Source organism: Cetorhinus maximus, chromosome 19 (genome assembly GCF_964194155.1).
Source record: "Cetorhinus maximus chromosome 19, sCetMax3.hap1.1, whole genome shotgun sequence".
In the NCBI taxonomy this organism is placed as follows: Eukaryota; Metazoa; Chordata; class Chondrichthyes; order Lamniformes; family Cetorhinidae; genus Cetorhinus; species Cetorhinus maximus.
In genome coordinates, this window is record NC_135897.1 from 68,266,435 (window position 1) to 68,282,310 (window position 15,876).

The window sequence follows — 15,876 nt, forward strand, 5'->3', positions numbered from 1 at the left end:
AAGATCCAAGGCTTTTTGGTCCCCAAATGTTTACACTGAAACTTGTAATTAAATTTGACAGTTTAATTTTAATTCAAGATTATGGGCCTGAACTTCTGTGGAGTGGCAACAGAGTTGGGGGGGGGTCGCGGGGTCGGGTGGTCAGTGGTGGGAGGTGGGGTCAGTCGGTGGTGGCGGGTCGGTTGGGAGCTTGTCAGTCTCGGGGTGGGGGGGAGGGGTTAGTTGAGTGGTTGGGGGGGAGGGTGTCACGTGCACAATGGGGGTGGGTGGTCATAGGGGTGTCAGTCAGAAGGGGGTTGGTCAAGGGGGGCTCAGTCGGGGGGGAGTAGGGTAGTCAAGGGGGGGATTTGGTCAGGGGAGCTGTAGTCGGCGGGGGGAGAGTGGGTGTAGTCAAGGGTGTGTGCAGTTGAGAGGGGTGTTGTCGGGGGAGTCCTGTGCAGGTCGGGGGGGGGGGAGGGGATCGGAGCATCCCATGGGTGGGGGGATGGATGTCAGGCTGGTGGGGTCTAATGGGGAGGTGGTAGTTGGGAGGCTCTCTGGGGTCAGAAGGGATGTGGGAAGGGTCTCATGAGGGGTCGGGGATGGGGTAACCCCCCCCCACCCAGATACACTGCCCGGAGCTTTGAAGATATAGGCCTAACTATAAAGAAATATAAATCATTAAATTTTGAAGATTAGCACTGAAGTTCAAATACAGTTAAATACCAATCTATTTTGTACTCCTTTAGGTTTGAAAGGTGTACGACTGCATAAACTGATTCAGGGTACTCCACGGGTAAATTACAAAGCAAACTGTCTAAGTTGGTTTACATTAGAGCCAAATCCATCCAAATGGAACCAAAGTTTACTTTCCTGTCCATGCACCTTTCCTCAAGGCCAAGCAGACAATCGATTCCGAAACTACAATCTGGGTAAGGATTTCTTAGGTCTCTTTCTTTTGAAAGTACAATCTCAAGATTTCTTCATATGCTAAGAAACTTTAGGGAAGCTGAAAGGCTATAAACGAACAAAATTTCCTATTCTAATTACAGTATTATGTGAAGCATTTTATTAGTGAGCGTATCATCAATTCAGTTATTTTCTATAACTATGAACATATAGGAAGATTTAACTGATAGCTTCTCATCATCGTTTGAGCAGTAGAAAGCACAGCTACTGACAAGAAATTTGTGACTGGCACTGCAAGGTGGTTATTCTAATTTGTCAGCAAAATTGCAATGAGTTGTGTCATTATGTTAAGGGGTCTTTTGTTAAATTTACCCAGGTACTTCAGCCAAGGTTCTTCGAAGTGCCAGTCCAAATGCATTTGGTGCTGGTCAAAGGTGTACTTACACCGAGAGGAATGCATTAATTGAAGGTTGGCAGGAACGATACTGGACATCTACACAATCAGCATCCTCAGCCCAGAATAAAAGTAGGTTTTTATTTGAAATTGTTACAAAATATTTTTCTACTTGGTTTTCCATCCTCACAGGTGCACAAATGTACAATTCATATACGTTATCAATCTTACCTCACAGAATCTGACCTGGATCCATACACCTGGTGCTGTGAAAACGTTGACAACCCATCATTCTGCGAATATTACAGAAATAAAAGACCAAGCATTAACTGTAACAACTACAGGCCACCAACTCGAGGTAATTTACTGTATTTAAGCAACAACGCTGATAATTTCTTCAGTAAAGTTACATTATTAAAAATTGAGTGGGTTGCAGTATTCTGTGCCAATATGCATTCTAATCTATCTGATGTGAATCTCTGACAAAAATTCATTAAACAGTACAAGAACTTGAGTACAGTAGCACTTATTTCTATGGCAGTGCTGCGATGTACTTTTACAACAGTTACAATTTCTATCATGTAATATTAGTTGCATAAATCATAACTGGTACTGACCCAGAGCCACATGTACTTGCACGACAAAAGCATGTGAGTGGCTGTGCTGGAATTTTAAAAGCTACCTTGCATGACATTAATGCCATGTCCAAAAGGTCTTGGCTTATTAAAAGAAAAACTAACTCTATTTGTCAGAAATTCAGGCCTCAATGCACTTGAAATTCAAATGAATTGCAGCTGCGGCGAAAATTCCATTTCTGTTTCAGTTTACCACACATCCACACTGACCTCATCACTAAACTGTTCATGTACCCCACCAGCAAAGTTCATCATACACAATGACTCCACCTTTTAAGTGTTGGTTGTCTCAAGTCCCCCTAGCCACTATCTGAACTGTCCCATCACCGATGTGCTTTTGCTGCCCAAGCATCTTTGCAAATAACTCCCAGCCAGGCTGCTCTCACCTGCACTGTTTCAATTTTCCACACAAGTCCATTGTTAGGGTTTCTCCAGACTGCACCCCCCCGCCCCTCCAACCCCGAACAGAGGGCAAAATCTTCCGTTGGGGGTGAGAGACTCACGTGCAGGCTGGCTGGAGAGCTGGCGAGAGACCCGCACTCCCTCTTCTTTGGAAGGCCCACCAGATCTCACGCCAATCAGCAAGATCCGGGGACACCAGCGGGCTTCCCTCCAGAATCAAGTCCCTGGAGGGGAAAGCCCCCCCACCCAGAGCTGCTGATCAATCAGGGCATGGGAGCTCCTGTGATCGACAGCAGCACGGTGGAGGCTGTGGCTGTTGTAAGAACCCCCAGATCCCTGAACCCAGGAGAAAAGTAAGTGATGTAATGGGGTGTGTGTGTGTGTGTGTGTGTGGGTGGGGGAGGTGGTCATAAGTAAGGGCAGGAGGGTACCTGCTGAGAATCACACCTCTGTCCATGCCCTCGACATTATGAGTGCCTTTGATTGAGGGACTACTCCCACTCATCCCTGCCCCACCAAGTGCCATGGAAGCCTGCACTGTTTTACCAGTCATGCCAAGGCCATGTGTTGACAGGCCCATCCTGGAGCTAGGTGAATCCCAGCAGCGACGGGAAGAGGCCCTTAAGTGGTCATTAATTGGCCACTTAAGGGTCTTAATTGGCAGTGTGGCAGGGAGGTCAACCGTGAGCCTTCCCATCCAAAATGTAATTATGATGGAGGTGGGAAGGCAGCGGGGTTCAGATACGCCACCCTCCCCCACAATTAAGTGCCCTTCGCCTTGCCAAGCTCGCCACCTCCAGGAGCAGAAGATTCCACCCAGAGGTTCAGATCTGAGACAGAGTTAGGCCAGGTGAGCTGATATCCCCCCACCCTCAGGTGAATTTGCAATTAGGTACGAGGGAAAGGGATTTGAATCTCAATACCTTAGCCTACCAGCACCCTGCCTCAAAAGCCAAATTTGGTGAGAGGGAGAAAAAGGGGAATTCAATGTTATCCTTTCATTCATAAAGATATAACAAAAACACAGAGTGAAGGAAAAGCAATTTGTCTGCAGACATCTCCCTGACTATGCCCCACTGTGGCCCTGAAGCTGAAATGAAAATTGGGGCCTGTGGAAGGCAAGACAAGTCCTACATAACCGCTCCCCCTATTTAGATAGCTTTCCTCTAACTCTATCCTTTTTCTTCCACCTAACCTTTCCTGTCCTCCTTTTTCTATCTCTTCAACCTCTTTCATCTCCCATGCTCCTCCTCTGCCCCTCTACCACATCCTCCTTTTTCATTCTCCCCCACTCTCTTCCATTTACCTTCTTCCCATCTCATCTGGGTCTGCAAATACCTCCAGCTTTAATTCTTCTTGACCTGAATAATATACTCAGTTGAGACTCACATGAGATCTAGTTGATATTAAAAGCAGCAAGGAATTGGTTTAATTATTTGTTTGGGATAGTTTGTTCTTTTATCCTCAATGCAAAACTTTTGAAATAAACTGTATTGAATAGGAATTAGGCTTACGATTGAATCTCATTCTGAATTCAGATCAATTTGGATGACACAAGTATTGAAATGCAGTTGCAAAATATAGGCTGAAACAATTAGGAGGTAACTGCTTAAAATTTCATTTTGAAGTCTACTACATTGTTCAATCTTCACATGTCTTTTTTGTGTTACTATGGCAGCCATGATGGTTGGAGACCCCCACTTCACTACTCTTGATGGACTTCGTTACACTTTTAATGGCCTTGGAGATTTTGTACTGCTTAATGTTAATGAATCCAATGGCAACACTATTTTTAAGCTCCATGGTCGCACAGTCCAAACTGGTGCAGCTCTCGCCACAAATTTCATGGCATTCGCAGCCCAGCACATATTAACCAAAAGTACCACAGTAAGTAAAGATTTTACTTAAAAAAACAGAAAAGCATAAGAATCAATGCATCTTTGAAAATTAATGCACCTTTGCTTTGCCTGGCAATAATGTGCACCAGAAATGGTATTCTAGGTGCTGTGACAATTGTTTTAATTGGTGATGTTAAATGATTTCTCACCAGGTCCAGATGATTCTGAAAAACAATGATTCAATTGATGTACTATTAAATAATGAAACCAAGCAATTTGTGCCTTCCACTGAGGGTGAGGCTAATTTATTATTCCTACTGTTTCAAAAATATACAGATAACTTGTAAAATAATTATAATATTGCAGTTTATGGTAATAAGCTTCAATGCTAGTCAAAGATCAAACAAATATAACTAAAGTTGCACAATATACATGGGGCAAAATTTCTTGTTTCTCCCCATTCCCCCATTCCTCCCCATCCGCATCACTTACATGCTTTCTAGTCCACACCTTTGGAATGTGATTTCCTGATCCCTTAGACATAGCCCAGGACACCCGCGGAGCAGGTCCAGTCCCACCACCACCTGCCAGGACCTAGTGTCAACGGAAGAGGCAGGAGACGAAAGCATAGCTACAGGCCTGCAATTACAGTTCATGACAGTGATTAGCAGCAAGAAAGCTTTGATTACCCGAAAGCATCCTGTGCAGTGGGGGGGAGTTACCATTCTGTCACAAAATTGGGGTTCCAAGCCCACACTTGCCAGCAGCTCCCAGGAGGCGGCATCCTAATTGGCCACCTGCACAGTCGCTGGCCTGAACTGCAGGCCCAATTAGAGGCTGGCGGTTCTCAAGCCTCACCAGTCCAACAGGCAGAGGTGAACATTGCTAAAGCGTGTCGGGGACTATGAGGACACCTTAGCATGGAGGCATTCTCGCTAGCCCGCACAGCAGTGTAGAAATCTCAGCTGGCAGGCCTATCGAGATGGAGAGGAAATCCCTCTGATGGGATTCTGGCCTTTCATAATTGCCCCATCAATGGAGCATGGAGTCTCTGGGTTCTCCCCCCCACCCCCCACCCCCCCGCCCCACCCAAAGACCTGCAGCTGGACACCTCCACACGTGGTAAAATAAAATTGTCCCCAATTAGGTCTTAACCAGTATAATTGGCTGATCACCTTCATGGAATGAGCCGCCAATCTGATTGGGAGAGCTTGCCAATGGCAGAAATGTGTCAGGGAGCCAATTCATCGTGGCCCTCCCTCTATTTTCCTGGCTTCCCCGCCTCCAGGTCTGTCATCCCAGAACGGGGAAAATTCAGCCTTTTGTGCCGAATGAAATGTAAAAATATATAATGCCTCCTGTGTTATTTTATTCTCATAGATAACAAAGAAATATTTCGCAATGGTACCTTTTATATGGAGAAAAACGGAAATGCATCAATAATCGTTTCATTTGGTAGTGGAATCTCACTAACAGTAAAAGCACAATATGGGATGTTACTTGCAATCACCAATTTGCCAGCAGATTATCTGAACAAAACAGAGGGTCTTCTTGGTAAGTCACCTTTTTCTGATGACAAATATGAATTCCCTTCTCAACCTTTTCTTAGAAACAGGGCTGAATCTTCTGTGGAGTGACAATCACCCGTTGGACAATGGAGCTGCATATTTCTTGCCTGGAATTCCAACCCAGGCCTCCTGAGAAATGTGCAGCGCAGCAGTTCCTGAAGTCCTTCATGTGCAATGCAGGATTGTCGGTGAAACAAAGCCACTCACCCTTTTTAAGGCACTAACTGCAGTAAATGGATAAGTTTAAAGGCTCCAGTCACTTTGACATGGAGAGAAGGTAGGCGTGTAAGGTAAGTGCATAGGATGGGTCGGGGAGGGGCATCAGGTGGTCTGGAGGGTGGGTCGGGGGAAGTCAGGTGGTTTGGTTAGGGTGGGGGGATGTCGGGTTGTCAGGGAAGGGGTGGGAGAGTTGGTGTGTAGTTGAGGGGGGTGCTGTGGGGGGTGGGGATTCCAGTGGTCAGGGTGGGTGGGGAATAGTCATGAGGGTGGATTGAACAGTTGGAGTTGGGGTTAGTTTGGAAGGTGGAGTCAGTGGTGGGGGGCTTGAGGTGGTCAGGGCATATGGGAATATTTGCGGGGTGTGAGGGGTAGTCGGGTGTGGGCGGATAGCCAGGGAGTGGGGGGGGTGTTCAGGGGATGGTGAGGGTGAGGTGGTCAGGGTGTATGGGAATATTTGGGGGGCTAATCGGGTGTGGGTGGGTAGTCAGGGAGTGGTGATGGAGTGTTCAGGGGATGGTGGGGTGTAGTCGGGGTTGGAGGATTGGAGGGTAGTCAGGGTTTGGGAGAGGTCTTGTGGTCAGGGGGCCTGGAGAGTAGTCAGGGGGTGGATGGGGGTGTTCGGGGCAGGGGGGTTCTAGTGGGCGATCGTGGGGATTTCATTACCATAGTTACCCGGGAATTAGAAGTGGTTTTAATCCTTCCAATTTATCATGGGTCTCTATTCTTGTAAGAGAGCAGGAACCATCCGAAGTCTCCAATTGAAATCAGAGTTTCGGATGGTTCCAGGTGCAGGGCAATTGCCCAATGGGGGCCAGACTTCCGAGGAGTGACAATCACAGTCGGATTTAACTTACACTGGAGTGCAGCTGCACATTTCTCGCTCGATCTTGTGACTTGGGCCATGCGAGAAATGTGTAATGCAGTGGGTTCCTGAGGCCTTCAGTCATTAGCAGCAGCGTCGGGGAAGTGAAGCCACACCCCCTTTTAACAGCACTAACTGTTAAAAATAAGGTAAGTTTGAATGTCCCAGCCACTTTTGAGAAGCAAGGGAGAAGGTAAGTGTGTCAGGTAAGTGGGTAGGATGGGGTTTGGTGGAGCCTGGTTAGTTCGGTGAGGGGGTATTGGGTGGTCAGTCGGGGGCATTCAGGTGGTTAATGAGGGTGTTCGGGTGATCAGCGGCGGTGTTTGGGGGTGGTCAGTGTGGTGGGGGGGGTGGTCGAGTGGTCAGTAAGGTGGGTTAGGAGTTAGTTGGGGATTCGTGAGGGTAGTCGGGGGTCGGGAGGATAGTTGGAGCGAGTAGGGGGGTAGTCAGGGGATTGGGAGGGTAGTTGGAAGTAGGGGGTGGGTCAGTAGAATAGTTACCCAGGAGTTAGAAGCGGTTTTGATCCTTCTAACTTTCCCTGGGTAACTATTCTGCTAAGAGAGTCGGAACCATCCGAAGTCTCCAATTTAAAGCAGAGTATTGCATAGTTCCCTGTGCATGGTAATTACTCATTGGAAGATTGAATTTTCTGGGCAATTCCTGTGCAGTTCTTGCATATAGCATATCTTCTGGGGTACCTCCAGGGCACGACCTCCCGCCCCATCCCTGGGGAATGGAAGATCTGGGCCATAGATAGATTATCTTAGAGCATATACTTCTCGTGGAAGGAAACACAACAAGTGTAATTTATCTATCACTTTATCATTCTATAATTCCACCTGAAAATTACCTGACTTTATTTTTTGGGTTGATTCAACCAGAGGTAGTGAAAGAATTAAACAACATAATAATTGTAAGAAACTTTATATAAAGAACCTGAAAATTATCCAAGGTTCTATCTAAATGTTAATAGAAGATGTTATGACCGATGCAGTTGGTAAAGCGGAGTTATTTAAAAATCCCAGAGGGAAACAATAAACAACTGTCATAACCTATCATTTTAAGTGTTATGTTTGAGATGTGACTCTAACTTCAGGAATCAGACGGTTCTCGAGGTTTTACATTAAACTAAGTGAAACATCTTATTAATTTACACAGGTTAAAATATGGCTACAAATTACTACTATCATAACTTTTAACAAATTCCCAAACTAATCTCCATTAAGGCAACAGCAACCCATAGACTTAACCAAACACTAGGCAAAGCATTTTCACCTTACGAATTCAACATGAGGTTCTTTCACTTTGTTTGCTGTGGAGCCAGTTGGAGGCTTACAGCTGCCTTTTGATCTCACATTGCCTCTGCTCTGCACACCCGAAAACTACTGAAGTTATACCTACCAGCCCCATTGAATGTTAATTCTCATTATATCAACAACCTCTAAACTAAACCTCTCTAACAATAAAACCCCTATCATAGTACCAACTTTATTAGTAATCTAAACATATTGCTTGGTAGCTGTTAGAAAGGCCTGAGTTTTCACCCCACTACTTGAATGCTCTATTCAAAAAATGCAAATGCATGCTATCTCTCTTACATATCAAAATTAGTATCCATCAAAGCACCCAGACTAGCTGGCTTTAATCCAATTAAGACACACCCGCAGACTAAACCTCTATTTAAAAATATATATATTTTCCAAAATATTATATACATTAATAGCTTCATAACAAAGCTCCTGGTTCCTCATGCTGCTTCACCTTTTCAGTTCTAAAACATTTTTTATTTCTAACTTTCTTTATCTACCTGTTATTATTCAGAGCTTTTTCATTACCATACATGGAAATACAAATGACTTGAAGGTTTATTTCAACAGATAGCTGTCTGGAAATATTGTAATGTTAAAAAGTAGAATTAGTTCAGGTTGTAATTGGGAAATCTGCACAGTCTTTTAAAGCAACTTCTGTCATATTTCACAAGTTTTTATAACACAGTCAAAATCTAAACCTATTACAAATGTATTTATTTTCTTTGTTTGCTTATAGGTGTATGGAATGGCAATCCAAATGATGATTTCACAATGCCTAATGGCTCTGTTATTCCAGCTAATAGCAAGGAATCTACAATTTTCAATTATGGAAAAACTTGTGAGTTCAATAAAGATTCTGAAATAACAGCTTAGCTATGTAAAAACATGACTGGATAAGACAAAAAACAACTTACATTTATATACAAGGGGAAGATTTTATCTGTTGAAACCACAAAGTATTTGTTTGTTTAACATGTGTTTTGGAGTTTAGTCTATCCAGAGGTTTAACGGAAATGTGCATTCTGCTCATCGTGAATTCAGATATTGTGAAATGTCATTTACAACAAATCATTTCCAATTAATTCATTCACTTACCATGTAACATGGTCATCTAAAGAATCATGTTGGAAGGGGTTTTTATGGAGGGTATTGTATGGGTAAGAGAAGGTTTTATGAAGACAGGGCAGTGAAAGCGCAACCCAAATAGTTTATTAGTCATCAAACACTGAGACTAAATTTGCTGCCTGTGATCCTGCATGAAATTGTATTAAATAAAAGCTTCCTTTGCCCACAGTGCTTATTTTTATTATTGGCTAAGGCACCAAAATTACAGGAGCTCACTGATTATTAGGTCATGACATACTCTAATGTGGGACCTCCAGAAAATTTGCTCTTTCAAAAAAATTGCCATTCTCTGTATATTCCATTCAAGGCAATAAACAGAGTCATAATTGCCTGATATCTAGCATATTAGCAACAATTGGGATGGACCTCCTGATATTACCATTGATAAATAGGTTTAATATAATGCACCTGTTCTCGGAATGCAGTGTTATTTTGTAATTTAATTTTGTAATACTGAGATTGGTTCGCCCAATTCCCTCAATTTATTAAAGAGGTAAGTAACTGAATCATAATAACCAGGAAGGTGCATGTTCTATCACCATTCTGTGCTGATCTAACCAATCCCAATCGGGAGAGTCATAGGGTCACGTCAGTTAGACTTGCTACCACCTGGCTGGGTGGAGTGTGAGAAATTGTTTAGGATTGCTGCTACTGATTTATTATCCAGCAACGTCAGATGAAACAACTGCGTGGTGTAAATATTGAGTAAGTACAAAATTGGTTTTGGCATGTCAGGCCGTATTATCAATTAACCTGTGAACAGAAGTGTGGATGCTTACATATGAAGAATAGCCACTTGATTGAAATTTCAGAGGTTTTACGGATTCATACATCAACAACAATCAGCACCTTAAGGAGGGAAGAACATAAAGTGTGAAAAAAGCACCTTTCTTTATTTCATTCACTTTTTTTTATGTATCCTATATCTCCTGGCTGTAATTTCCCATATCTTGAGCTGGGAACTGACTGAATATTTTTTTAAAAATCATAAGTTTGTATTACTTAGCCAACTGGTTTAAAGCAGTAGTGGCAGGCTTTAGCTTTAAACTGATCCCGACATGGCTCAAGTTTGAGTCCTCTGGTGATTATATTAACTTTTTGATATCATTCCTAAATGGGGGTGAAATTAATCCTTGTGGTAGATGGAAATGGAAAAGCAAATGGGGTTGCTGATTCTCTATCGCCTACTTTGTGCTATGCACAAGACGAATTTCACAACCAAATGCCTTTTCTGTGCAGTAAAAAACATATGTAGAAATGAAAAAGAAAATGGATTCCCTACCTTTAATCATGTCGCCTTCATTGTTTTAAGTGAAAAATCCATCACACACCATAAGAAACTAATTCTACAACTGGTTTTTCTGGAGAAATCAAATGAAGAACTTGAAAAATGTGACATCTTAAGACAATTGGTTATTCACACCCCCTATAAAAGATAGTTAGCATACGGAGTAGTAGTTCATTACAGTATTTAGATAGTGATACATCATTATCATAAAGAAAAATATTTATTTTAAAGATTTTAGAGATACATGGGAGTTTGTGAAACATACTTCACTTGTAGAATGAAGCGCCACTTACCAAAATAGGTAGGACCTTTTTTTCCTTCATCTTGCACTCTCCACACCTTCCAGGGGCATGAATAGGTCATGTCCATCCAGCACTGAAACACATGATAGTATCCATATGATTTTTGAACCCTTTTTTCAGGATTAGCAAAACCATCATGATTAGTCTACTGACGGTAATCTCTGACGCAAGTTTATTTCTTCCTTTTTCTTAAAAGAACAAAGGTGCTAATGGAAAAAATTAGGAAATAATAATCTTAGCTTGTAATCAGGTTGAGTAGTATGTGACTTGAAAAGTAGAAATGGAAAATAGAATTATTCAAACATGATGTAATACTACACAATTAGAATTGTTGCGTGTGTTGAAAATTTGCACGTAGAGAATACAACTTTCTTTATAACACCATATAGCTCTTTTCACGGCATTATACAGTCAATATGTAGAATCCATCAACCTAATCCATTGCTCATGTTGTTACCTTGATCAACAGGGGAAGTGCCCTGGAACAGTTCCATTTTCACAATTGGAAGAACCGCTCCAAACAATTCTTTTACACCTCTCTACCTGGATAATCTCTATCAAATGAATAAGACCTTGTATAACATATTGGCCACTGAGTGCAAGAATAACACTCAATGCATTTTTGATGCAATCAGTACAGGACGAAAAGAGGTCGGATTGTCCACAGCAGAGAGAAACATAGAATTTCAGGAAGTCAACAAAAGGCTAAGTAAGCAATTATGACTATCTAAAATAAAGAGCCCATTGTTTGCTATTTATCTGTTTAAGGTAGGAAAAGAAAACCTCCCTATTCAATTCTGGGCTGACATTTACTTGTAAACTTAGCATCCTGAATAGGCTTTGTATAGCTGGAAAAGCAGCTAGTTTGTCTGAAAGTCTTTAAGTTGTGTGGTGCCTGCCTAACATCAATATTATACTGATAAGAATTTACCACCTGGATATTTGCCAGTATTTAATCATTTATGTCATATTTTCATCCTATTTAGATTCATATCCACCGATCATTCAAGGACCAAATGTGATTTATACACAACTGTTTCAGCAAAACATTTCTTACTACACAGCAACAGGAAAAAATGTTACATTTAGCCCTTACATAACCAAAGATCTGAACGTAACAGGTAACTGTAGTACAATGGGGAGAATCAGGGGGGAGATGTAGAATAAGGGGTTAATTCTAACAGCTAATGAGTATACATCATCACACAACGTGGTGCAGTGTCTTGTGATCTTTCTCTCTCTCATTGAACCTCATGGCAAGATGAAGCTATTGTAAGATGGTTCTTGATAAAGTTAGTGTTTTCCTCATCTCAGCAGACTCTGTAAATAAGGGCATAAGAACTTAAGAAACAAGAAGAGGAGTAGACCATTTGGCACCTTGAGCCTGCTCCACCATTCAATAAGATCATGGCTGATCTTCTTGTGTTTTGATTTCCACATTCTCATCTCACTCCGATAACCTTAGATTCTTGTTAAGCAAGGGTATCAATCCACCTCTGCCTTAAAAATATTCAATGACCCCACCTCCACCACCTTTTGAGGCAGAGAATTCCAAAGTCGCACGACCCTCTGAGAGAAAAACTTTCTTCTTATCTCTGTTCTAAAAGGGCAACCCCTAATTTAAAACAGTGCCCCCTAGTTCTGGACTCACCCACAAGAGGAAACATCCTTTCGACGTCCACCTTGTCAAGGCCGTTCAGGATCTTATATACTTCAATCAAATCACCCTTCACTCTTCTAAACTCTGGTGGAAACAAACCCAGTCTGTCCAACTTTTCCTCATAAGGCAACCCACTCATTCCTGATATCAATCTATTAAACCTCCTTTGAACCGCTTCCAATGCATTTACATCCTTCCTTAAATAAGGAGACCAAAACTGCACACAGTATTCGAGGTGCGGTCTCGCCAATGCCCTGTATAACTGAAGCATAACATCCTTACTTTTATGTTCAATCCCTCTCCTAATAAAGGATAGCATTCCATTAGCCTTCTTAATTACTTGCTGTACCTGCATACTAATTTTTTGTGACGATGTACTAGAACACCTAGATCCCTCTGCACCTCAGAATTATGCAGCCATTCTCTATTTAAGTAATACTCTGCTTCTTTGTTCTTCCTGCAAATGTGAACAACTTCACATTTTCCCACATTAAACTCCATTTGCCAGATCTTTGCCCACTCACTCAACCTATCTATATCCATCAGCAAACAAATATTCTGTGCTAGCATACGAGAGCAAGAACACTACAGTAATGTTTTTCCAAGCATGGTGTTCATTTCAAAACATTATGGCTTCTAAAACAAGCTCATTATTTTCAAATCCAGCCTAGCCACATGAGTTTAATACACCTTTCATGCAATGCCTACAAATGAATAGAGCCTGGGCCATTTTAATCACAGTTAACGGCAAAGATGAGTTTGTAGCATAAACCTTCTCATGGTTTGGACATCACGTTGCAGAAAATAAAGTAATAGATAGCACAGTTCAAATATCCACACTGATTCAAAAGGAACTGTTCTTCTCAAGGGATAATTAATATCCTTATAACAAACTTTTGGGTGTGTTAGTACACCATCATCAGCCAAAATCTAGCCCAAATAGTGTACATTTAATAGCAGTTGTGGTAGATAATAAACTTGTGGGTGGTCACAGTCTTGATTAAAATTATTCTGCTTTGGATGTTAAATGGTTACCAAACCAGACAAACTTCACTGTTAAAAGGAAAACTAATTAAGTCGAGATTTTAATATTTGATCGATTTTACAAATGAGGTTATTGAATATATTTGTGCCATAACCAATGAAGATGTATAAAATTTACTCTAGCCTGTCTTAAGATTTCCTCATTCAATGGAGTAAACTTGTTATTCAGCAACTGTTAGTGAAGTTTTATTTATTTAGTCAAAGTCAATTATTTGTATTTACAAAGTGTGAGTAATAAGAGAGATTAATGTAAACAATTTATTCCATCTTTTTTACAATGCCTTTAACTTTTTTTTTAAACTTAACAGAAAATGGAACTTTGATCTGGCATCCAAAGAGCATTAGTGGAGTATCATTAGAAATTGAAGCAATTGGGTCCAATAACCTGTCTTCAGTTCTTAGACCCCAGTTGGTGATACATAACTGTGGTAAGAATGGAGTGTGCATCACCAGTGAAACCACTCGAATCAATGGCTCTTCAGTCTATGTGAGTGTATAATTGAAAAAATAGATTTAGATATAACTGACCTATCAACAACTTTGGTACCATCATATTATGTTACAATACTAATGGTAGAACATGAAATGCAATTAAACAGGTGAAGCCCAAATATTTGCAGGGGTTGGGGGGTTGTCCTGGATCAGCCAACTCACTCCAGTGTCAGAAAAAGGAAAAAGATATTATGCCTAAGATAAAAGCAAAATACTGCAGATGACATTATGCCTAACACTTTTATCTCTAAGGGATATGAAACAAAGGTGGGTATATGGAGTTAAGTTGTAGATGAGCCATTATTTTTGTATGGCGGAGTAACACACTTGAGAGGCTAAATTGTCTACCCTTGTTCTTATTTAGTTGCTAGTTCTATTTTGAATCTACCCCATTTAGCACAGTGGTAGATTCATACATCATGATGGAAGATTTCCTTTGTGAAAATGGGAATTCTTCTCCACAAGCATTAAGTGGTGGTCACTGCTGTACAAACTGTCATGGACATAGATATCTATACCAGGTATAAAGTTGATGAGGATGAGGTCAAGTTGGATTTTCCCTCTTGTTGGTTCTGTCGCTTCAGGCCAAATCTGGCAAATATATCCTTCAGGACTTTGTCAGTTCAGTCAGTAGTGGTGCTACTGAGCCACTCTTGGGGACAGATATTGAAGTTACCCACCCAGAGTACGTTCTGTGCCCTTGCTATCCTCTAAACCTCTTCTAAATGCTGTTCAAATTGGAGGATGATTCACCAACAGAAAGAAGATGTAAGTGTTAATCGGCTTGAGGTTTCCTTGCCCATGTTTGATCTGATGCCATGAGTTTTCATGAGGTCCGTAGTTAATGTTGAGGACCCATAGGGCCACTCCCTCTGAACTCTATATTATTGTGTTGCCACCTCTGATGGGCCCTTCCTGCTGGTGAAACAGGACATTCTCAGAGATGTTAATGCTAGTGTCTGGGACATTGGCAGAAAGGTATGATTCTATGAGTATGACTGTGCCAGGTCATTGCTCACCAATTTTGGCACAAGTCTCCATTAGTTAATGACCAGCGCTGTTCAGAGTTGCCTGGGCTGGTAGTGCCTTTGTCATATCAGATGCTTAGATAGATGCTAGGTCGGCTGTCTGGCTACTTTCTTATTGTCTTTTGTGGTGGCTTGATAGGCCCTTTGAGAGAGCAGTTAAAAGTGATCCACATTGCTGTGGACCTGGAGTCACATATAGATCAAACCGGGTAAGAGCTGTAGATTTCCATTCCTATAAAGCATTAGTGAATAAGCATAGGCTTTTGTGACAATCCAGTGGCTTTGTGGTCATCATTGCTGTTACTAGCTATTCATTCCACATTATTTGATTAACTGAATTATAATTTTCCTTCTGCCATGGTGGAATTTGAACTCGTATTTCTGGATCATTAGGTCAGGTTTCCAGATTACTAGACCAGTAACATAACCACTGTACTGCCATACTCTTAAAAATCTATCTCAGTGAAACTTGGAGAAACATTTCATAGTGCTCTGGGTGCAGCAAACCGTCAAGGATTTCTTTATTAGTCCTATACGTATATCAAACTGCTGTTATTTACTGAATTGTACAGTATTCTATAATGGCATACACAATAAATCTTTATGTCCTAGAGCAGTGAAATATTTTATCTTGGATTACAAGAAAATTATAAAGCATATTATTCTTTTGGTGCTCACTGAGATGCTTTGATGCACTTATTGTTCAATTTAATAGTGAGGAGGAGGAAATCTGGTTATTTTGAACTAAGGTGTACTTTGTTCCCTTCTGCTCTAAAGCCAATTGCAAATATGTGTGTAGAATCAACTTAGGTAGCTTGTAT

General features: G+C 41.5%; 1 protein-coding gene across 1 annotated transcript in view; it reads left to right on the plus strand.

The window, feature by feature from the left end:
- The window catches only part of LOC144693881 (mucin-4-like), a 102,297-nt gene that overhangs the window by 47,941 nt on the left and 38,480 nt on the right, over positions 1-15,876 (plus strand). The window contains exons 16-25 of the mRNA XM_078564020.1: positions 729-911; positions 1,265-1,414; positions 1,521-1,640; positions 3,998-4,206; positions 4,370-4,451; positions 5,538-5,711; positions 8,853-8,954; positions 11,301-11,540; positions 11,818-11,952; positions 13,844-14,022. Coding sequence (XP_078420146.1) covers positions 729-911; positions 1,265-1,414; positions 1,521-1,640; positions 3,998-4,206; positions 4,370-4,451; positions 5,538-5,711; positions 8,853-8,954; positions 11,301-11,540; positions 11,818-11,952; positions 13,844-14,022 — 1,574 coding nt within the window. The remainder of the gene's footprint in view (positions 1-728; positions 912-1,264; positions 1,415-1,520; positions 1,641-3,997; positions 4,207-4,369; positions 4,452-5,537; positions 5,712-8,852; positions 8,955-11,300; positions 11,541-11,817; positions 11,953-13,843; positions 14,023-15,876) is intronic.